At 41.0% G+C, this 24,718-nt stretch overlaps 1 protein-coding gene across 3 annotated transcripts in view; it reads left to right on the plus strand.

Annotated features, from left to right (window-relative positions):
* DENND1B (DENN domain containing 1B) overlaps nt 1-24,718 on the plus strand; it is a gene marked incomplete at both ends in the record, with an annotated part of 137,111 nt that overhangs the window by 15,797 nt on the left and 96,596 nt on the right. For all 3 annotated transcript variants that reach the window (XM_079536254.1, XM_079536255.1, XM_079536256.1), the window contains one exon: nt 17,415-17,458. In XM_079536254.1, the coding sequence (XP_079392380.1) occupies nt 17,415-17,458 (44 nt within the window). The remainder of the gene's footprint in view (nt 1-17,414; nt 17,459-24,718) is intronic.

A 24,718-nucleotide genomic window follows, 5' to 3' on the forward strand; every position in this document is an offset into this window, starting at 1 on the left:
AGAGTATAACTGACTAGTTGAGATTAAAATGATTAAAGAGCCCCAAAAGAGATGGTAGTTAAGTAATACTTTGAGCATCTGTCAATCTTGACAAGGATTTTAGAGGTAAGACAATTAAATTCACCTAAACACCTGTGATGTTTCTAGCATGGTATGTGTATAATTAATTGCATCTAAGTAGATAATATGCTTGAACATGAAGTGTGAAAAAGCAACTGAAGTAATTCTATCTCTGAAGATAAGCAAAGCCGATGCTTAACAACATATGGATAAAGAAAGAGACAAAGTAGGCCAACCAAATCATATGTGCAGGGTGGCTCTTCAGTAAGAGTATATTTGACTTGTAACTTTCTGTTGAAGAAATGTTCCTTATCACATCAGAAATGAGGTTTCAGCATTTTGCTCAGCAGCTTGGTGGAGTGCCTCTGTATCTTAGTGCAGCTGGTTCCTCGTTTTTCTGTCTTCATGTTTTTGGTTTTAACTTTGGATGCAAGAGTACATGGGAGGAAGTTGTGACTGGGGCTTTTTGTTAAAGATGCTGTGTAATTTGAAGGAAAACAAATCTATTCTTAAACTCGGCTTTTGTTTTGGCTTTGCTTAAAGATGAATTTTAATAGTGAATTGTCCTTGTATCCAACCTCAGTCTCCCTTGTTTTACTTAGAAAGTGTTTCCCCTCATCCTATCACAGCAGATCTTTCTCAAGAGTCTGTCCCCTTCTTTCTTCAAGCCCTTGTCTAGATATTGAAAGGTGTTGCTTCATATCACCTGAAAAAATAAAAGTTGCTTTTCTTTGCATGTGAGTTCTGTGGGCCTTTTTTTTTCCTTAGTGTGTACACAGTCTCTCTATGAGTGTTATGTCTCTCTATGAATATTGTTATAGTGCCAGTCAATAAAAGCAGCTGAAGCCATGCAGTTGCAGTTCAGTGGTGTGGAGCATGGCCCCAGTTTGACAGAAATGTCTGGAAAACTTCTCCCATGGCATGGTGATCTCTGTCCTCCAGAAGTGACAGCTATACCAGCTTGGACATGGCTGCTCCAACCTGTGAGCCCTTTTTGAAAGCAGGATTACCTGTCTGCAACAAAGTGCCTATGTCCACAGCTGAGGGTACCAGCCCACTCCTGCCCTGCTCCTCCCTGCCATGTTTGTGGTACCTGAGCACTTTTGTGCTCTCAGTTCCTATGGCAGCTGTACAATCTTTTTGTGATGCTGTACAATCTTTTGCCTTGTGCTTGAAAGTGAGTGTTCCATCACTGTTACCCAAGGGAGAAGTGTGAGCTGCTGTTGAGTGGTACTCCCCTTTCTCATAGCAAGATGATCAATGTACAGAGCTGTGAAACAGGAACCACAAACCACAGCTTTTTAGTTCTGTGTCTGTTTCTAAAGCTTCAGGTGAGTCGTTCATCTCATTGGCTATAGTGCATGTTTCCAGAACATTTTGTGCCTGTTTGGAGTCTGGCTATGGTGCTTATTGTGAGGTGAGTTATGGTGAGTAACTTCTGATCACTAGTTTTAGCTAGTTATTGCTAGAGGTGTTGGCAGCTGTCCTACCTAGCAGCCTTGTAGGTCTGATAGCAGCTATCCTTTGTGTGGTATGTGGTGCCCCATGGAAATGGAGAATGTTATCTCCCCTTTTCTGCCTTCTTCCCAACACTTCTGCCTCCAGAGGTAGTTGAGCCTCTTGCCATTCCCTTCCCATGGCAGTGCTGTGGTTTTGGTCCCAGGTTCTCCAGTCCTGCTGCTTTCCACTGATACTATGGCTGGGCCTGCGGGGCAGGTGGTAAGGGGCAGAAGTGACTTTTTTTTTTCTATTATGATTTCCCAGTTTCTTGTTACGTCAAAAACGCATTGAAAAGCAAATGTATGTAAGACAAGCAAACATCTTCATACTCCCCCATCAAACAACCTGCACCAGACAGCAATCCATCTGCCTCTTACTTTGGGGCATTCCATCTCTTTCCAAAATAGATTACTAAAACTGGTCATGCGGATGTGTATCCTGTTGACTGTTCTCCTATCAAAGTGCAGTAAATTCTTTCTGGAATACACATTGAAGAGAGGCTAAAAGAGATCCACGATGATGCAAAAAACCCAATTTATCTGCAGTAATAAATTATTTCCAGTTTTCAAAGAATCACAAATGCATTTCCGTGTTTGAATGCTATTCAGAAATAGTTGTTTGGTTTTTTTTCCTGGCCTGCTTGTATGTTTTTTTTAAGAGTGTGCTTCTATTTATTTTAGTCCACTTCAGCAGATTTCTTGTGTCTGTGTTATTTATGCAATAGAAATGGAAGTTATAAAGAAACAAAATATGAAAAAACACTGCAGTTATTTCCCAGAAAATGCTATGATTTATTTGTACTCCATAGATTTTCTTTCTTGCTCAGAGTTCCTTTTTTTTTTTTTTTTTTTTTTTTTTAATGATAAGTAGTGCTGAGTGCTGTTCTGTATAGCAAAGTCCAAATAGTTCTGTTCTTTTAAATGCTGAAGAGAACTGAGACTGTGGGCAATACTGATGCAATGCTTTTGGTGCAGTCCAGAGAACACGCTTGTTTTCCCATGTCTTAAGCTTTTTATTGGAGTGCTGCTAGTGAATATTAAGCTAGGCTCTGTAGATATCCATATGCTAGGTGCTGGATATAATTTAATAATCTGTATATTATTTTAAAGACATGCATAAGCAATAGCTGCTTGCTAATAAAATGCAGTTACTGACCCATGAGTGAATTGATCCCTACAACTGTTTAAAGCTTAAGGCTCAAAGTTTTTCTCTTATCTTTCTGTTAAACAATGGAAAGTTTTACCGTATGTTCAAATAACGTCTTCATCAGGTTCCCTGCAGGATACCATAGTTAATTTTCAGTTGAGTGCTTTACAGGATTTTCTTTTTGCCGGCTGGTTGGGTGAAAGTCTAGACGCTGTGAGCCGGGGCGTTGGAGGCCTCACAATATAGTTATTGTGAATGGGAAGCAGGAGCAGCTTCCTCTGATGTACGGACTCGGTGCCCGAACCGGCCATACAAAGGCACAGCTTTTGTTCTGGGGGATAGGGGCTAATCCGGGTGCTGCACACTGTGAAAAACCTTTTATAGAAGGGGGGGAAACTTGCCTTGGAGGTGAGAGGTCAGCAGTTTAACCTCTGACCATAGAATAAGAGACTGGGGAAGAATGGGATGAACAAGGGGAGAGAGTACTTCAAGTACTCTATTCTTTGTTTATCAAAAATGGGTCAAGCAAAGGAGTGTCAGGAATGGTTACATGAGTTCTAATGGGACACAAGTGATTGTGGAGATGTGCACCAGCTTAGCTGTGCCTTGCTGCAGTTTGTTGCTAGCATCTGTTCTCAGATGCCTGATCGAGACATCTCCATGTGAAAATCTAGTCACCAGCAAGATGTAAAAGCACTACTGCTCTGCTCTCCAGCCTTGTGACCATTTTCTCTGCCTATGGAATATTCTGGAACTGATGAAACAGCACAGTGCTTCTGGCCCTTCATGTTCGTGGTGCAATGCCTGCAGGTCGGCTTGTGACTGCAGGGCCTGGTGGGCAGCAGGGGAGCTGCTTCCCATGTCCACGCAAAGGGAGCATGCAGGCTTTCTCCTCTGATCTCACATTGGTATTATCAGTGCTGGGACTCCAGTTGCAATCCAATTAGAAATGATGGGAGTCATGTTAACCATAGTTAAGCCCCGTGTGTTCCCGGCTTTGCTGTTTGGGACCAATTGGTTCCGCTGGTCTTTAGATGGTCTGGCAGAGATACCAGCAGTGATTGGTGCCTTAATGCTCCCTGCCTGCTGCACAGCCATTCCTTGTGGTTCACTATGTCCAGCCTGTGGGAAGCACAGCTTCCCTTCCTCCTGTCTCTCCCAGCACGCCAAAAAGCATGGAGGGCATAATGCCTTGCTGATGGAAGTTTTATACTTCACTGGCCAGAGACGTGTTTTATATAAGAGTTAAATTCCAATTCCTGTTTCACACAAAGGGATTAAGCTCAGCTTTGTTGTTGACCCTCTTCATGTGTCACATCTTCAAACATTTGCTTATGACCTGGAGAGCTTAGGGCTCCTGCACTAAAGGAAGAGGCCAGCAAGGCCTGGCATTCCTGGCCAGCAGCTGCCTTCCCAGCACCCTGAGCTGCATGGTGGTGAGTGCTGGGTGCCACTTGTGCCTGGGCACAGCTTCCTCTGACCCTTAGTAAGGCTCAGCCCTTTGGTTTGCAATGTCACAGGCATCTTTCTTCTTTCTTCTTTTTAATTATACTGGGGGTAAATGCCTCTGAAAGTTATTTCGTTCAGTGACTTGACACGTCTTTGCATTCTTTAGAAATCGTTTGGGTTTACCAACATCAAACTACAGTGTTTGTCAAATATGCAGAACAGTTTAATAACTCAATTTTAAAGGAAGTACTTTGGACTGAGCTGTTGCTGGGCATACCTTTGCTGTTTCTGTAGCTGGTTAGCGGAAGTAAAACAACCCGTTGTACTCTGCGCTTTGTCTTGCTATGGTTAGTTCTGTGGCTTTTTCGACAATAAGCCTATGATATGATTTGCTGCGACCTGGGCTTTTCATATCTGATGGACTGAAATGATGTTTCTCTGCTGACATGACTACCATTTTTGCCTGTACAAAAGCAGCGGAAGTTTAAAAGGTCCATGCATTTGAGAGCAGGTGGCATTCCAGTGTTCTGTTTGAATTTGGAAAATGAGGTGCAGACTATTTTCCTATAATTATTTTTCCTGGAATAATTAAAAGCAATTTAAGCCTCTTCTGTACCCGTATGCAGGGTAATGCATTTCAGCTCCTTGTGCATTCTGTGTGTTGATGGCTGTTATTGCTATGCAGATATATAGGCATGTTCTGAAATATTAGCGTCAGATTTACTGGGTAAATTGATGGTTTTGTTGGAGACACAACCTTAATATATGCTGTTATTGATTTATGAAGAAATCATTCCTTATTCTTTCACATCAATAATAATACTAATATATATTTTTTTTTTTGTGTGCTGGAGTTTTGACTAGTAGATATCTGGTGCATATTTATGCATTATGTATATTTTCCCCTTCCTCCTGTCACTTTTTTTTTAACTGACATCCTCTTTGGAAATTAAAATAAAGGCTTCCATTACTTAAGATGCAGAAACAGCCCCAACAGGTCGATGTCCATCTTTGTGTAGTCAGTGCTTCTCCATGTGCACAGATTGGCTCTGTCTTTGCTCTCAGTTCTGAGGGGCTTTGGGCACTGTGGTTTGCTTTGTGCCCAGCTGGCCAGCCCTGAATTGCTGCTCAGTGAGGGCCAGCTGTTTGCTTGGCAGGCTGCCTGGGCTGGAGAAGTTTCTCCTGATGCATGTTCTTATACTTCTAGGGCAGCTAGTTATAATGCAAACTGCTCAAAGCAGAGAGTTCTGGTGCTGCGTTCTGGAAAAGCCCAGTTTACAGAGGAGGTGCTGGGCTCTGACCCCATGTGGGACAAGTGTGTATTAGAGTTCTTTCTGTTCCCTGGACTGCCCAGTGCTGGTGTTCCAGTGCTGCTGCTCACACGGAGTCAGACATGCACAGCTGCTGGCTGGGTGACTTCCATGGAGAGCCTTTCTTAACATTTTCTTTGTTATCTATGAAAAAAAAAAAAAAAAAAAAAAAAAACACAAAACAAAACAGGGTTGGCAATTATCTGTAAGTGGCTTGGAAATGGCTGAAGTACCTTCAGTAGCTGTGCACAGTGATCCTGGAGACCTGTAGCTTCAGTGCGGGTGGGAAGGGGTTTTCATTTTTAGTTTGTTTTTCCTGGCCTTGGCTGCTGAGCTGTGAGTGCTTCATGACAGAGTGAGAACTCAGCTGATTGCAGGCCTGTTAGCTGCAGGAGTAATGCTGATCTCTGTGTAACAACCCCTTAACCTGCTTTTTGCCTTGTGTTCTTCTCCAAAGTTCAGTGTTGACTTTTAAAGATGGGTATGTGGAAAACGTCAAAACACTGATTTTCAGCAGTGTGCTGCCTGTCATGGAGCAGGGCTGAGTGCACTTGGGCCAGCCCTTGCATTTCAGTTGTTGTTGCTTCTTGCTTGCACAGGGCCTGTGGGACAGACAGCCCCTTGCTGTTGATAGTTCGATTACAGCACTCACCCACAGCTTCTGAGGAGTGCGAAGAGAAGAAATTGCTTTCTTAGGCAAGGTGTTTTCAATTCAATTCTCACCCATTAGCTCTGTTTGGTTAAGTTTTGAATTACTCCATCAGGTGACTGATGAGTTTATTTTTTTCCTTCTCACAATGGTATTAAAATGGGCTTGGTATAAGATTGGGTGAAGGGGAAAAGTATAAAGATGAATACTTACCAGTGCTCTTTTTTTTTTCTGTTCTAATGTATGAATGGCAATAAAGATAAAAATGAATACTGAATCAGAAGGGTCTAACAAACACCTATTTGACTACTTTGTGAGCTGCTTGTATACAAGATACAGGTAGCAGTTAAATGACATGATTCTTAGGATTTTTAGAGCTTTGTGTAGATGAGAATGTTTATGATTGTTTCAATTAAACTTCTAGCATGGCTGTCTTGTAAAACTGAGATAGCTGGAGTAATGGAAGCTGCCATCCTTGGATGTGTTTGGGGTCACGAACCCAGGTGTGTGAGGAGTGGGGCACTGGCACCCCTGAGCTGTGGGTGCTGCCCTGCTCTGCCCTGCCTGCTCCTCACCAGGAGCACATAGGAGGAACCTTGCTGTGCTCTCAAGCAGGAAGTAGCACAAATAGTAACAAACAGAGGTGCTGATGACACCTTCTCCTGTTGTGAGGGAATTTCCAGGCACACTGCTTTTTTTCTTTAAGCAGAGGTTGCCCTCTTGTTTCTTTAGGGTGGGGGGGGGGGGGGGGAAGGAGAAGAATCATAGAGATTTTGGTTTAATTCTTTGCTAATCTGTGCTTGAAGGGAGTTAGGAAGCAGTAATCCAGGCATCCATAAACTACTGGAGATATGGTTCACTTATGTAGCAGGAGTCATCTTGTTTTCCTCTGCATGCAGTTTGTGGAGATTGCACACAGCAAGTCTAATATGAGGCAAAACTGTATGTGCCTAGGCAGCCAGCAGTGCCACAGCTGAGCAGTGTGGCTGTTATGCTGGGTATTGCTGCTGCCTAGCTCACTGAGTAGGCCTGTTGTTTGGTGAGAAGGCACAGGGTCTTTGCTAGATCTTTCTCAAAATCAAGCTTGCAGCAGTAATACCACATAGCCCGCAGTATTTTCAAGTTCTTTGCCTTCATTTTAAAATAGCCAAGATGCTGCATGAAGTGTCTGTTTTCAAGGGGGTGCAGAGTTACTTTCAAATCTGAGCTGGATGTAAAACTTGCAAATGTGAATGCCCTGAACCTTACTGTTTCCAGTTATTGCTCATCTCATGAGCTCACTGCACCACATCTCTCACTGTCCAATTTTGAATACAGACTCTATGGCAGAAGAACAGAAACACCTTTTGTAAATGTGCCTTGAATGTTAGCAGTGACTTAAGGCCAACATGGTTCTTGTTTTTGTTCTTTTGCTACCACTTCAGTAAGTTCTTAGATCCTCAATGATGTGAGTTGCAATTCACTCAGATTACATGGAAAAAATGGGAAAAGCAAGAATAATGCTGCAGGTCCAAATGACATGCAGTTGTTCCCACAATTCTAAGGACTTAGCAGGTAAAAGAAAGCCTTGCTTATTTTGCAAAAAGGCCAAATGGAAGCTGGACATATTCACTTGATCCGTGCACTGTCTGTGCAGTGAACTCTCACCCTGATTAAAGTCTTATCCTGAAGCATGGCTAATAGCATTGCAGCCTGGAGGACCCTTTCTTTCTATTCCTGGTAGCTGAAATGACTTTCTGCTCTGTCCTTCAGAAGTAACAAATTCTCGGGTAAAAAGGGATTGACCTGCAGCTTTGGAGGAGGTTTGAGTGGTGGCCAGACATTGGCCATCAATCTGATCATAAATGGGGGAAAAAAAAACCCCATCTTATTTCATGCTTTGAGTACTGGTGGGGGGTGCTGAGGAAATGCCAAGGAGCTGACAGGGCAGGCGCTTTGCAGAGTGGAGCGGGTGTGCGTTGTGAGTTTTCCCATCCCGTTAGAAACAAGATTCTGAATTCCTGCAGATGTGACCCCACTGTCTTGAAGCTATCTAGTAAGATACTCATCTGCCGGAAGACCTTGTTAAATCCTGAGCCATTTGTGAAATCACTGAGTAATTTGGTGCACTTGTAGTATAGGGTATGTTGCAAGTGTAAGTCCTAGAGAAACTATTGTAAATCATGATAAAGTTTTCAGCTTACTTGCAAGCCTACCTAACCCATGCTTGGCTAGAGATAAAAGCAGCTTCTTTAGGAAAAGCTCCCCACTGGGAGGAAGGGATTTCCATCTTATCCACTTGGTAATTACTTGTCTGAGAGTCACTGGTACCAAACCATGCTGGCAAAGGCTTACAGGCACAACTGCTGGGAGGCAACTGCAGGAGGCTGCTGGCTTCTTCTTCCATGTTTCCCTAGGACAGTGCTTAGTGTTTGTTAGTTGATGTTATTTTCATTTAGAAAACGCTTCAGTTTCCATGAGAGAAGTTAAAAGGAACTGCTGGAAGTCAGCTTTGAACAAGTCTTCTCTATCTCCAGTGGGAGTGAGGTACCTGTGCTGCCTGGGTGGCTCTGTAGTCAGTGGGAGGCAAGGTAGGAGCTGCTGGCTGGGCAGAGCTGAGGTGCTGGACCTTGTGTGGCAGGGCAGAACTCGGCACCTTGTGGAACGTGCTGCTGAGAGCATGGCCTGGGTGCACTTAAACACGTGGAAAAATCTCCATATATATTAACACATAGGTGCAAAAGGCAGCAGGTGTGGTGTGTGGAAGTGTGACCTGGGTGTGCCATGTCGGCACCTGGCTCATAGCTGCTTGCTGCAGTGCTGGGTGTTGCTGTGGGGGCACAGCAATGGCAGTTTGGGGGATAAAGATCAGCGGCTGAAGGGGGGGGGGAAGGTAGAACTTGATACAACTTCCTAAGTGGGTTTTCTTTTGCTTTTTTGAGAAGATGCTATGGGTATGGTTGCTTCTATAAGAAGTCCTCTATGAAACAGAGTGAGAAGAAACAGCATTCCGATGCAAGTTTACCTCCCCCCCGCAACATTTCTTTGATAAGCAAAAAATACCCAGACTATGAGGTCTGAATAGGAGCATACTTTCAAGTATTTTCTAGTGGCACCTTCATTTGCATGCTGTCTTTAATCTGTCAGGTTTCAAGTGCTGGGGAAGCTAGCGAGTGTTCCTTAGTTCTACTCCCCTATGAAGTTTCCTCAATGCGTGCTGTCCTTGTTCTTTCTTTTGATGGCTGAGGCTCAGAAAACACTGCAGCTCCCTCACCATGTGTGCAGTGTCTCCCAGCTCGCTGGCTGCAGCTGCTGGCTCCAGCTGGCCCCTGGTAGTGGGGGCTGAGCACTGCTGCCCCATACTGTCCTTGAGCTGCACCCCATGTTTCTGCTGCCCTCCAGCCCTGTGCTTGCAGAGCTCTTGGTGAGTGGATTGGAAGCTGCTGTATGAGAGGGTTTTTTTCTGGAGATCTCTCCACGCGAATGCTCTTTTTCTCCATCAGACTTCATGTGTGGGAAGGCTTGCATTGCACCTCATGTTCATCTGTTATTTCGTTTCTGAGTAACTTGTAGTTGTGAGATAATGTATTGATACAAAAGCATCATTGGAATTACTGTTGCCACTTGCTGTCAAGCTGTTCTAAGCATGTGGCAGCCTTTTGACTTGGAAAAATCATGGCATTGCAAATTCAGAAAACTCTTTATTACTGACAACTACACTTTCTGTCAAAACCAGTTGTGCTCATAGCTCAGGTATGTTTATAAAGCAGTTCCCTGAGATCATGATAAATCATATTCAACTTTGTTAATTGCATTCCTGTGTTCATGTGAGAGAATCAACCCAGAACTTTTTTTAGACTGAAAAGCGCTGTCTCCTATAAGCTTTACTTTGCTGCCTGCCTTTTTCTCCCTGAGTATTTTCCCAGCCCTGTGTCTCTTGACCCCATCTCTTTTTTCCTCTCTCAACGGATGGCTTTTTCCCCAGTGATTATCATTACAGCATCAGAGAAAATACAGCTGGAGGGATGCTGAGCAGTCATCTAGCCCCATCTTTCTGTCCCAAGACATGCCTATTTTTGCCTATCCTGCTCTGCAAAACCCACAGGGATGAAGGTTGTGCCTCTCCAGGCAGAATATTGAACTACTTAATTAATCTGTTTCATTTTTACTTCAAGTCTGTTTTTCTGTCTCAAATTATTCTGGGTTGTTATCAAGAGAATTACCTGAGATGATGTTTCTCAGCATGTGTTTGTAGTTTATGTTCCATTACCAAAAAGAATGTGTGCTAATTAGCTTACTCTGTTGTACTTTTGGATGATGCTTATAATCTATGATCTTAATGATGTTGAAGAGCATTCTTTAGATTATATTAACTGCTGAAACGTTGGGGAAAATTACCACTCGGTAAGCTTTGCCTCTTCTTATTTATTGTGGTTCTGAATACACTATGTTTCTGATTTACTCAGCCATAGTATCATTACTTAGATATTTTTTAGATTTGTTGCAAAAATTAAAATTTATTAAAAATGGCTTTCCTAATTACAAGGATCATCTAAAAATGCTTTTCTTTTTAAAAAGTGGGGGGAGGATTAGCTGTTTCTTGCTTCGCTCATGCTGCACATCTGCTTACTGAGAGATCTCTCTTGAAGCTGGCAAAGGTATGTTATCATCAAAATTAGATTACATTTAGTTTTCATGACTGAGAATTTACAGCAGTGCTCATGTGAACATAGTGGAAGATTTGGATTGGAAAAAAATGCCTCAGTGTTTGCAGAACCATTGCTTTTCCTTTAGTTGCTGTTCCAGGTTGAGAAGCATGCTGCCCAGCCCAATCTCCTCTGTGCTATCCTTACAGGCTTTGGGGAGGAGCAGGACTGTGGTGAGCTGCCCTTAGAGGCTTGTCTATTGTGGGCACAACACGCACTGATTCATGACTGCTAAATTTGAGAACTCACTACATATGTATCTGACTTAAACTTAGATCACTTGGGAAAGACACAGGATTTAGTGTGACCAAAACAGAAAGTCCTCTGCACTGCTATGTACTATGAGGTTGGGGAACAAAATGATTTTTCCTACTGTCTGTAATGGCCTTTGCATACTTAGTTATTGATACAGATAGTTTAGATGGCTACATGTGTCTTCTCATAGATCTCTGTGTAATCATGCAGGATCCCTCAAGCTCAGCTGCAGACACCTGCTCTGGTCTAGCAGTGCTGTGATACGGAGGACCTCGCTGTACCTGCACTGCATTGTTTGTAGCTTACCCATTTCTGTGACTTTTTGGCTTTGTAAGGAGACAGAGAAGGTGCAGCGTACCAAACTGTTATGGTAATTTAGACTGAATTCCTTTTTGAAAGTTGGGAGCTCTGTGTCATACCCGGCCATATCTAAAACATATTTGTTTTCAGGGCTGAGCATGAGGTACTGTAACTAGTACTGTGCTGAGTGCTTGGTGAGCTTGCTTTTCCCTTCATTACTGTTAAGCATGTTCTGTTCTTCTGCTTTCCAGGATTCAGGAAAGTCTTTCTGCACTTCAGGAGAACTATTGCAGGGAAACAGACCAGTGATTTAACCCATATTGCATTTCCTCCTGTAACATCAAGGCTTACTGGAGGTTATAGGGATGTTGGAGAGTGTACTGATAATTCAAAATGACAGAGAAATTGGAGAGCTGCATTTAGGATGTAATGCTGTTCTGTTGGGACAAGTATAACATACTGTGCTTCAACAGAAATAATGAGTATGAGGAGCAGAACAACTCATGGTGCAACAGTTCTCAGTAAGGAAATATATCAAATTACAGCTGACCACAAATGAGTAATATCATGCTTGAAAAACAAAAAGTATTGCTGCAGTTTATTTAGATAAAACAGGAAAGAAAAAAAAAAAAAGGCAATGTATCCTAGAATAGCTGTGAAGTAATTCTGCTGTTCTGTTCATTTCTTATCCAAACCTTGGTTGAAAAGGTTCTGGAAAGTTATGAGATGTGGGGGCATTTGGTAGCAGTACATAGAAGGGTGAGACTGGTAGCTTATGGGGGCGGGGGGGGGAACAAGCGTTTTATGAAGAAAGCATAAAAGAATCTATGGTTGCTTAGCAATGGGAATAGAAGACTATGGAAGAGAGAGCATGAAAGATCTCTGGAAGAAGAAAGCATAGTATTCTTCATGAGGAATAATGGCCTCAAATTGCACCTAGAAAGATTCCGGTTAGATTTTACTGAGAATTTTTGAATACTCAAGAGAAAGCTTTGGAACAGATTGCCTGGGAAAGCAGAGAGGTTGAAAATAAATAATCATATAGCATTCTTTCTAATGCTGAATTTTTAAATGCAGGACTGTATGACTTTAGACATCTACTGACCCCATATCCAAGTGGAGCAGACCCACAGGGTTCATTGAGTCCAACTCCTGGCTCCAAGCAGTGTGTGTTAGTCCATGCATCTGAGAGTGGTGTCCAAATGCTTTTTGAACTCTGGCATTTAGGGCCCAAGAGCTGGAGACACCTGAGCACCAGCCGTGCTTCCCAGCTCTGGTTTGGCAGGGTGGAGAGGGTAGATTTCTCTGGTGAGAGCAATGGATGGTAAGGAGGCATAGGGTGTGATCCGCTCACCAAATTAACTGTATGTACTGCGCTCACAGTAAGTATGATATTATCTATTCTATTGTTATATTTCTTAGTTAAAATGCTTTCTATTAAGCTTCTAAGATGGAATTATTCAACGTCTGATTTATTTGTATATGCTTAACCCAAATTTACTCACTAAAACTATTTATTTGCATAGGTGTTTGTAAGGGGAGGTTGTTCTGTGGTTATTATTCAGCATATGTGCTTGAACTGACTGAAGCCTCATTTGATACTTAGAGTGAATTCTTTGTAACCTACTGTAGTAGTCTCCTTATTATATGAGGACAAGGTTTTTCCTGAAGCTTGCTGTAGGTATTGTAGCTCAGTGGGGTTTTTTTAGTCATCTTCTTAAAGACTTTAAGTTACCTATTCTATATGGATCCCTTTTCTCACATTTTTAAACTAAACCTGGAGGTAAGGCACATGTGTGAGTCAAGGTTTTTCAAATTAAATGCTTTTTCTGGAGCCAAAACAACTTGCCAGCATTTCTTATTCTCCTCTCAAACTTAGATGAGATTATATGCAACTTTACTCTAGCATTGCTGTACTAGAAATTTTATGATAGCAAAATTTTAATTGCAACTCATGACCTTTTAATTAAAACTTCAGAAATCAGAGGCTGTGTTGTGTCACTTCCTGCAGCCTTGCTGCAGTGGTGTTCCACCTTGGAGGAGGGCTGAGGGCTGGAACTGTCCTCTCAGTAACTACATAAAGATTCCATTAGATGCTCACGATTTATGAAGTAGCATGGAATGAGTGAATGCAGTGTGCAGTTCTATGGGCTCTATTACCATACCATGCACTGCACGGCCACTCAGTACGCCAAGTGATGCTCTTACAGGGCCCCACCAGGGAGTGAGTGATGCAAACAAAGGATGCTCAGGTTTTCCTAGCTTATGCTGAGTGTGGTCTGGTGTAAGAATAGTCAGTCTGGGTGCAGCAGACCTGAGAAGAACTCTCGTATATGCTTACACATGCAGCGTATATACACTTCATGTGTGCAGCCAACCATTTGTTCTTACCAGCACACTTGTGCAAAAATGGTGCCAAGTGCTTCTCCAAAGAAGTCTTGTAAAAGTGGGGAATAAGGAGAAATTTGGTTGTTCCTCAGCTGGCTGCAGCAACATCTATTTCTGAGTGATTCTCTTCCTCTCACCCGTAAAATGAGCATAAAATTGTGACCTAACATTGCCAGATCAGATGGGGTATCTGGACAGTAATCCTCAGGGAAACAAGAATTCAGTCTTTGTAAACCTGCATTAAGTTGAAGAATTGGGTTTTGCTTTCTCTTTTTATTTCTAAATCAGTACCATTTTGTTTATTCCTCTGTGGCACTTGTGCAAAGTTGACACAGATGTCAGATGCTGTCCGAGTCTGGTTCCAGATACAGAAACTAACATCAGCTTCCAAAACAAGCCCAGTCTCTGACTTGGGAAATTAAAAAGCTTCAGGATTTTATGATAGAGGTGCTACCGAGGGTTAAGGAACAGACAGAATGCAGTCACTTGAATTTTGAGGCACAAGCCCCACCAGATGTTCTAAAAAAGAAGTATTATGTGTACTCGCTAAAATCACCAGCTGAATGCCAGTAATAACAGCCGCAAAATTCTGCTTGGGGCAGGTGGCAAATCTTGGAATATAGCTTTTGCTGGATATGCAGCACTGAATGAGTTTCTTGAGTTTAGGTAGGACTGTTTTCTTGAATGTCGCCTGTTTTGTGCTTTCAGGAACCATGCAGAATGTTATCTTGATTATTATTTTCTGTTGACTTACCCAATTGTAATTGTACTGACGTGATGCATAATGCCTTTTTGCCTGAAAGTAAAAGGAGAACACAGTGAAAATGAACATTGTACTTCAGTTCAGTGAAGTGGAATATACTTTCAGGTTCTTGTTTTTACTACTTCAAGAAGCACTGGGGAGCCCTCGTGTGAAATGAAGATTGCAAAAGGAGAGGACAGTGAGCTGTGGCCGTAGGTTTCATGTCTGTTAGCAATTAGGGCTCCCAAGGAGGTAAGCGGAATTGCTGGCCTTGCTGCCAGTGTGCACAGTGTGCTCCAGTGAGACGCTGCTCACTCCACAGGCATGTCATTGTGATGTGGAGACATGACTTATTTTCTGACCAAAAATAGTTACTTAGATCCAAGCTTTGGAAATTTCTGAGGTTATTCTTTGTTCCTGATTGTGACGTTCTAAAATCAAGCAGAGAGGTTTTAGTGTTGTGATTACTTCCTTTTCTGAAGGTTGACATTATGCTTCCATTGAGCAGTGAAAGGAATCGCCAAATTTCTCTTGAATTTTATGCAATAACTGTTTTTCAAACCGAAAGCATAAAAAATCCCCCACAACTCACCTTTGGTTTCATTATGATGTTGCTAAAATATTCAATAACTGTTTATTATGGAAATGTTGTTAGCACCTGCCAAAACAATCTGCTCCATGCCTAAGAAACACAGCTTTCAGCTGGCAACGTTTCGGCAGCCTTTCTCCCTGTGAGATGCTCAGCACACCTATTGGCTGAGAATAGCTCAGCGTTTCTCTATAGAAACTGCTATAGGTGGTAGAGAAGATCAGGGCAGAAGGAATGGGTAAAAACCAATAGGACCAACCACAGACCAAACTGGATTTCTGTGGCTGTAGCTTTCTGTCCCCCATAATGCTTTGTCTCTCACTTTTCCTTCTTAGTTCTGCTCTCAAATGGAGGTTTTGGGGATACTGGTTTATTTGGTGCAGACCTGAAAAGGTTTCAATGGTTGGCATGAGCTGGGGGGCTTCCTGGCCTGGTTTACTGCAGAAGAAAGGTGATTGCATGGCATCTGGAGCAAGGGGATGATTTACATCTAATAACTTTCTTTTTCATGAGGCTAAGTCAGAACAAAAATGAGCGCACTAACACTGAGGCCCTCAGCCTGGTTATTATCCAGATGTGTCTGTGACTTATTTACATACAAGAAAAGTAAGGGGAAAAGCTTTTCTGTTCTAAGTGAGAACTGTATTTATTCTTTTAGTATACTTTTAGATGGAATGCTCTTCAGTTTTCTCTTTTTTCTAATCTTCCCCAAAAGTTTTTGTTCCCCCTTGTAGATGTAAGAAAGCTAATTGTCCAAATACATGGATTTTCATGAAGAACGACTGTAGAACCTTCCTGTTGCTCTTAGGATTAAAAATGTGGCTATTTGACTGCTTATTGCAGAAACAGATTTTTACTAATTTTACTAAAAATCTAAATTCAGTCTAAGTAAGGTTGAGTTTGTTGAGGTGAGCTTTATGTCATCTTCAGGTGCATTTTACGCTGTTGATTTGGCACCTGACCTGGAGCAAGGAGGGGATGCTTGTGGCCTGCTGTCCTCTGCAGCTGGCAAGTGTGGGCACTGCAGCTGTGTGCAAGGCAGCGGGATATGAAAATATCATGTAGGGTATTTGTCCTTTAAAGCCTCAATTTGTAGCAGCAACCTTCTGTGTGTCGATGAAGATGAGTGGAAACCTCTGTACTTTGCCAGAAGTGGAGAAGTCTCCAGATCTGATGTGAAGTGCAGCACTCAGAAGGCTTCTGATTGATCAGGCAGTGCTAGCCGTAGAGACTGATGTGAGAAATGGAAATCTGGGTGTCTCGCAGACATCAGCTCTTCCAAAGATGGGAATCCCAGCCCCCCCTGCTGTAGCCCAAGGGCTACCAGGCAGTTTCCTCTTGCTTAGGGCTTGCCCTGGTTTCTTGCCCCTGGAAACCTGGGGCTGCTGCCCACAGCACTGAGAGGGTCTGGAGTGTTTACCTGGCTTGCGCATGTGCGCTGGTGGGAGTTGCAGAAATCACCCAGTTTCCAGGTGTTGTGGCATGTGCCACACTGTTGGGAAGCAGGTAATTTCACTTGAGCATGGGAACAGCTAGTTGTGTTAATGGATGCTTCGTGTGTGTTTGTGATGCACTTTAGTGGGAGGGCATGAGGAAGATATGGTATTGCAGGAGATGAGCAGTGTCTGGAGGATCAAGTGTATAATTCAGTGGTTGAGAAGTTGTGGTTCAGATTGCTGCGTTAGGTGCATTGACAATAATGTTAATTACAGGTTAATGCATAGCCTGAACAGTAAGTGAGAGTTTTGACAATTAACAGTAAACATGAAACAATGGTAATAGATTAACGGAAGCTTTAAGGTATAATCTAAATGCTGTTTTTTAAATGGCTCGGAGTGGAAAAATATTCAAATGTGTCTTCTCTCCAGTCTCTTCCTTGAGTCTTGGGTGTGCTGGCACTGTCTTTAGATTTGCAAAGATCCCTATTCTGTACCTCATGGAGGTGTTTGTTTTCCTCTTCATAGTACATCACTTTTTTTTTTTTTTTTTTTTTTTCAATGCTAGGATGAGATTTTGTATCATTTCATTTCTTAATTAAATTAAAATGTGAAAATTAAGTATGGGCTTAAAAACTGAAGTGGTCAGGTTGAAAAGAAGAGTTAAATATGGAAGCAGTTTGGTACATTATACAACCTGCTCACCTGTGTGAAACAATAAACATAGTTTCATAAATATGAAATGCCTCTTTAATAATCCAGCATCTTCCGTAGTTTTCACCTACGTTTTTGTACTTGCCTCAGAGCTTGAAGCTAAGCTGACCCTCTCTTTAATATTAATGTACTCTGACTGTAATACTCTGTTCCTTTGCCTCTGATTAATGCTGTCTGTCAATTATTTACAGATCCAGTGGTACTGTGGAAGTTCCCGGAGGACTTTGGAGACCAGGTTGGAAACATGAGATTGAACTTTTTTTTTTTAATGTTAGAATAATGATAAAAATGCTCTCCTATTCAGCTACAGAAAGGCAGATGCTAATGATAGCGGTAAGGAAGTCTTCACCCAACTGGTGGCTCGGTGATTAGAATGCCTTTGTGACAGGAATACTCAATAGCAGTTTTCCAGCTCTGTATATTGTACTATTTCTATCACCCTGGTTTTTAGATAGCTCATTTTACAAGCTGTTTCTGTTGAGAGTGTGGTCTTGTTTAACCTGTCCTAATATTAAAAATGGGGGAAATGTATCAGACAAAACTTGTTAATATCAAGAAGCCAAATATTGTTATGAACTTGTGTCAAAAGAACCCTATCAAAACAAGCAAGCAAAAAAGCTGAAGTCCTCCATAAGATTTGTTTTGTCATTTTAATGTCAGAACCGTTTCTCCCTTTAATCCTTTGCAATGCAGAATGGTGTATATTTGATATTATTGTAGAGATGCCGTAATTACTCAATTTAAAAAAAAATTGTCAGCCCCTTATAAAAGTCAGTGCTCTACGCTTACTGAATCGGATAGCACGAGTGCCCCAGCTTCTGGCTATGAATTAATCCTTATAGGAAAGTGCATACATGCAGGGCAGATGCATTATTTCACTGTTCTAATAACAGCAATGCAGTTAACTAGGATTATTTTGCCTAGACTTTTCAAAATACTTGTATTTTAAAATAAAAAAGGAACTCTTAAGTTTGTATGTTCTCTGGTCTAAATTTCTATGTTATGATTATATGATTCTAAGTTTTTTATTATTTGAAAAACTTGGAGATGAGTTTCTTCAATGGAAGTATTTGTTTTTCTAAAGAAAAGCACATGAATTAGAATGTGTCTGTATTTGCATTTGCATTTCTCTTAGACTGATACCAAATCCAACGTATTCTTCATTGCTAGTGTCCCTGCAACAGATGATCTAAAAGATCATCAATTTTTTACACTAGATCTTGATTAATTGTTGACTTGTTTTTTTTTTTTTTTTTTTTTTTTTTTGAATCAATAATACAAGATTCTATATAGGCAGCCATAAGTTGATTCATGATGAAAGGAATAAATATACAAGTGCAGAAGGTAGAATGTCTGGTTAGGGAATAGCATCAGTCAGAAATGTGTAGCTGTAAGATAGTGATAAATGGTATATGAGGAAAGTGTGCTCTAGTATGTTCTTAGCTTGACATTCAGTGAGTTTTGATAATTTTCCTAGCTGCAGGAGGATTGTCTTCATTGTGATTTAAATTCGTTTCTGGTTTGTTTTATTCTTTTTGTGTTGCTTAATATAGACTTGATTTAAAAAAAAAAAAAAGTATGTATAAAGAAAAATGGGGCTTATTCAGTGAGTCGAAGGTTATTCAAAGAACAGCTGGTGTAGAAATATGATTAGAAGATGAAGCCCACTAAAAACTGGAAGGGAATCAAATGGAGATGCAATAGACATACCTAATCTGAAAAAAAAAGAGTCCTCAGGCAGTGATCTGCCTTTGAGCTCAGAAAAGCCTGTGCTTGCATGCTGAGTGATATCAGGAATCCAGTACTTCAGGTAGATTGCTTCTCTTCCTGGAAAACAGTATGTTTTTCTCCTCTTCCTTACAAAGGGAATTTTCCTGCTGGAATTGCTGGATTTGAGCAGAATGCATTGCAGCTTATGTAGTGAACCCTTGAGCTGAAAGATGGAGCGCAGTCAGTAGGCTGTTCTGTGTGCATGTGTGCATATTGAACTCTGTAGGTTTGGACTGGAGATCTGTGCATCCACAAATATCATGGTTTTCTATAAACGAGCTGTCAGTAAAACTATCAAGAGTAATATCAATGGATGTTTGGCAGAATATTTAAAAGAAAAAAAGAGAATGTTCTCAACTCTATTTTTCTGTCGTGTCTATTTTAAATGTAAGATGCATGAGTTAGTTTTTGGATGTATCCCAAAGAATCGTCTTTCCTAAATCCAAGGGCTGTCTGTTTGCACAGTGATGTGATAACAGTGGGCAAAATATTTTCCTCTCTTCCTGCATTTTTCTACAGTTTATCATGTCACCTTTTTGTTGCTTTCACAATGCAAAGAAAACTTGTCTATGCCACTTTGATTTCTTCCTCCTCTTTCCCACATTCTTCCTCTCAGTATGCCTCTCAGAACTTTCCAGTGCATACTTGTTCCTATATCTGCCTTATTCTTGTGGCTATTGTACGGTAGATCTTGATATGCTATCATACACCAGAAGCTGAGAGAATGATGGAGTTACAGGTTACTATTGCACTGGCATTAGACACAAGTTGGACAACACTGAAGAAATACTGAATAATCTTATTGTTGTAGGAAGAATGGAGGATTCTTGATTTGAGTGTATACAGGTTTTCAGTTTGAACGCTTAGTCCTCACCCCTATGTGAGATGTTGGGTTGTAGCTGTTTAATGTAGTATTTTATACTTCCCATGTGTATACCTACAGGTGTCTTGCATTTCCAAAACTCCTCTTGGAGTGGCATTTTCATGATAAGATGAATTTGTTTTAGTCTTGTAATTTTTGTGTTTATTCAAACAGGTTAGACCAGTGTTTGATTTCAGCTCTGCAGTCTCACTTTCATAAGGAGGTCTACGCAGAGAAAACTAAAACATTACAATTTCTGGAAGAAAAAAAATGAATTCTTAGAAATGAGGTACTTTTTAACGTGCTTTAGAGAAGCAGACCAAATTACAAGAAAAGCAAAAGAGAAGAAAACCCCCTTGCTTCCTGAATGAGATAGTTCATAACTATTTAAAAATGAAGTGTTACTGTGCAGAAAATGTCACCCAACACAGCTGAGATCTACAAATGCTGCTGCGTTCACCTGGCAGTAGAGGTGGTAGCCAATGCCTTATTGATGTCTGATGTGCCTAGACACTGCCAGTATGCCTCTGTTTGTAACTCTTCTGGAAATAAAAATACTCAAGCTCCTGGAAACTTCTTTGAGTTAAAATGTTTCTGGGCAAAGCGTAGTACTGGCACCAGGAAAAGTCAAAAGAAGAGTGCCGAAAGTGCTGGGAGATGCTAGGAGTTCTTTCAGTTGCAGTGTATGTTTCTGATAGGTAAGTGGTGTGTGCAGCTGTGACTGTAGACACCAGTGTGGGGGACCAATCCTTAACTGTGAGGCAGCCAAGGGCAGTTTAAAGACGATGCACAGTGCATTTGGTAGTACCAGGAACAGCATGCTGACAGCCTGTTATAATGAGGAATTCAGTTCACTATTGTCATATGGGAGATAGTCCAAGCTTCTGTGTGTAATTTAAAAAAGAAAAATTGGTTTATTTTTCTTGAAAGATGGACAAAGATTAAGGAAAATCTGTACGCCGGGGTTTTCTGCCTCTTACGTTAGGCTTCATCCTTTTATCTTGTCTTAACCTGTAAGACATTTGAGGTTTAATGTTTCTTAGCAGCAGTAGTGCTTACAACTGTTTTAGCTGTGTAAAAATGCAGTAGCTTTTTTTAACCTTGCTGGTTACTCTCCCAAAATGTCTATCTGCAGTAAGTGCCAGAATCTGTATATGGTTTATAGGAAAAACTGTTTCACTGAGTAGTTGTTTTTTTCCTCATTCAAGCTTCATAATAGCACAGTAATTTCTTTGGTCTGTGACTTCTCTGTTGGTGGAAAAAAGTCACACCTAAGAAGACAGTGCTAATAGCTAATATAGCAGGAAACTAGAGCCCACTTCCCTAATAAGGCTAGGAATGGTTGATTAATAAAGAGCTGAGGCTCCGCATTAGATTGCTGTGTTGTAGACTTCATCCTTTCTGCTCCCGCCCTTTTCTTCTCAGGTAAGGAAACTGAAACTGCTTTTTTGTGTCAGGCCTTTCCCATACCCTGCAGATGAGTAATCCATCTGGGTTAGGAATATTGCATCTCATCCGAGGCGTCTGTACTGTTTTCTACAAAGTTGCTGTAATTATCCTTGCATTGTTCTCTCATATCTTATATCATAATGCATAGTTTTTATTTTTGTCATAGCTGATTATGTACAAGTAATTGCTGAAATGTGAGTAATAAGGCTTATTCCTTATCCTATGGTGAACCAGCTACTGAACACCCTTTAATTGGATTTACATACGTGTAAATCTATCCAGTGTAAATCAGATAATCCATGCAAATTACTGTATAAATATCTTTACTTATAAATGTGTGTCTGTAAATGCTAGTTGTTTAAGGGCTAACTCTTGTCTTGTAAAGTTATATTTTAGTCTTCCTTCAACTGAAGAAATCTCACACTTTACTTTGAGTGTGTGTGTGAACTACTGAAAGTTAAGGCAAGTTTAAATGAATGTCTGGTCAGATTCCAAGTGTTCAGATTATTGCTGGACTGAAAATTCCATTGCATGGAGTATGATAGAAATTCTGTGAGCGAGGTCATCATGGAAAATACTGTATTATTCTTTGAAGGATTTAAAGTATAGCGTAAGTTTTACTAAAAAACTAAATCACAGCAAGTCTTGTTGTCTGGGCCAAAATAACTTGTGGAAGTCAGCTGTAATGATTCTGTGTTCCTGTATGCTGTCCTGAGAGAGCAGTGCCAGCCCAGCAGGTGTGAGGCTGTTGACATTCTTTTCAAGGCTGCGAGCATGCTGTTAGGGGATGCATATCATAGTCTCCTTGCATTTGATGGCTTTGTTCTGTTATTCTGCTGAGGTACTAAATACGTTTCAAATGTTTACGTTAATTAGTTTGGTGCTTGTTTTTTTCACTAGTAAATCATGGAAATGGTTTGGGGATTTTGTTGCTTGTGTATTAATAAGCAGTTAGTATTTGGGTACGTGGGTATGAGAAAGGAGGAATCAATTACGTAGATTATTAATTTTCACAAGTACTTTTTTGTCTAAACATTACAAGTTCTTGCTTATTTTAGAATATCTATGGACTTGAATCCTGTAAATATCAGGAAAATGATTAACCCAACTGATGGCAACTTTGCATGTTGCAAGTGAGCTCTGTCAAGTTAAAAGAACTTCCTGAGACTTTCTTACATTCATTTTTCCTGTTTGAAAAATACATTCTTCTCCAGAGTATTGTGTCTGTATGGCAGCAATGATCTCCATATATGTGAATGAGTAGATAGACTACCAGCAGAAAAACATTCTGAGGTGTATTTAGAAATACAAGTGAACAGCTAAAACGTTTGAATAGAAGATATCTATCTTGTTCTGATAAATATTCTTCGGAATGACCACTCATCTAGGCATGCTGGGAACACCCAGAATTGCTGATACTTCAGCATCTCTCAAACTGTAAATATTCCTGAGTGACTTTAAAAAAAAAAAAAAAAAAAAAATCATCCCAACAGACAGGATACGTCTTCACTGTGAGACTTTTATTTTTAAAAACATAGCGGCCCAACACAGAAAACTTGAACTTTCTTGAAATTCTGAGAACAGGTGGCAACATCAAGTATACTTGTTGTCAGGATTGTAGCAGTTTGGTTTCATAGAGCTTTTAAGTTCAAGATGCTGATCAGCATATGGTACTGGCTAGCTGCATCTCTACCAGCTCTTTTGTTATCTTGTTATTGTTACAGGTCTTAATGACAGTTGTAAACCATAGTTCTGGATGCAGGGGTTAGTCCACCCTGGGGAGGAGAGGGAGAAACAGCAGTGTGGATTATGGAAATATGAATTGATCTAAAAAGCAGCTCTCTTGTAACAGAATGGGACTCAAAGAAAGACTGGGGAGAAGCTGGTGAAAAGACGATGGAATATGATGTGAAAATGATCATTTGAATGCTTTCCTTTTCATTCCCAGCTGCTGCGTTCTGGTGAAAAGACATGCATTTGTATATCTTAAGGCTGGGTGAAAAAGGGCCAGATGAATGGAATTACTTGTTAGATATGTTTTCATTTTGAGACAAATTATGTGCATTTTAATAGACTGTATGCATACGTTAGCCATTTTTGATCATACAGCTGTAATATTGGGGGGACTACATTTTATTAAAAATGTTCCTTTCTGTTTGCTTAAATAAGTATAGTATTAATATTTGGCTGTCATTCAGATATAGCTTATCAGCCCACTGAAAATAACTGTTAGTGATTTGGCTTATTCTTGCCTTCTTCAGTGATGTGCCAAACCAAAGAAGAAAAGATTAATTGATGGCTGAAACAGTGATGACAATCATTTGGAACAGCCTCCAAAAAGGCTGCCAAACTGTCATGTATGATGTCATTGTTGACTGGCCTCGGTTGCCCTCAGAATATTCCAATCTTGTCACCTTATTATGCATTATATGCTTACTTACATTCTCTCATCTACTTGCTTAGTTCCCTCGATGCATTTTATCTTCCTTATGGTGCTTCTATTATACTTTCAGCATTGTTTTTGTCTGAAGCTTACTGCTGTTCTTTGAGGACTGTCCTAATTATCTCAGTCTCTTTTTATAGTAGGTACTGGATGTCATGTTCTTGAATCCAGTGTTTAGCATTTAAGTCTTGAAGTGTTGCTTAAACTAATCAGTTTACATTTTGTGAAATGGAATAACTTCAGTTTATTTTGTGTTTATATTAGGAAGGTGTCTGAGTCAAATATCGTGACCTAAGTGTGATGAAATCCAGGAACCAGTGCACTCTGGTCTCGAAGAAGGAGGCTGGTCACTGTCTTTGTCTGCAGCAAGACCAAGGGGAGGGTTGTTGGTGGGCAGCTACTGAAGGGGTCCAGGCTGCAGCTCTGGGGCCAAGGGCAAGGAATGAGGAAAGGCGAAGCGGCTCCAGGCCGGTGCTCAGGATGGAAGTCAACGATATTTTTTTTAAATTTTATATGAGAATTATGTCTTGTGCTCTTTTCTTACGTGTGTATTTGCAAGGCTTTGTGAAATAGTGCACATGAATGAGTGAACTACTTATTTGCTTTTTCTTACCTCAATTTGTTTCATCTGAGTCAGTCTGTGTACAGTTATTAGCAGAAATACAGTTGGTAACAGAAGATCACATCTGAGAAATAATCATCTCTGAAGTCATAGTGCATCCTGATGTCTGTCCTGTGTCCTTCAGTGGTAAGGCCACTGTTAGAGGAAACGCTGGGAAGTGCAATGCAGCTCTAGAGCGTTAGGCCACTTAAGGTCAGGAACTGGGGAGAACTCCTTCAGTAGGAACAAGCAAGTGTGGTGTGGGGAATGTTTGGGTTAGGCCTGCGCACTCATGGTTCTGTCCTGCATGTAAGGGAAGCAGGCAGTGACTTTCCTGCATGGGACAGCCTATGTTTCCTGGCCAGCTGTT

The sequence above is a fragment of the Tetrao urogallus genome (assembly GCF_951394365.1).
Source record: "Tetrao urogallus genome assembly, chromosome: 5".
NCBI classification, from domain to species: Eukaryota; Metazoa; Chordata; class Aves; order Galliformes; family Phasianidae; genus Tetrao; species Tetrao urogallus.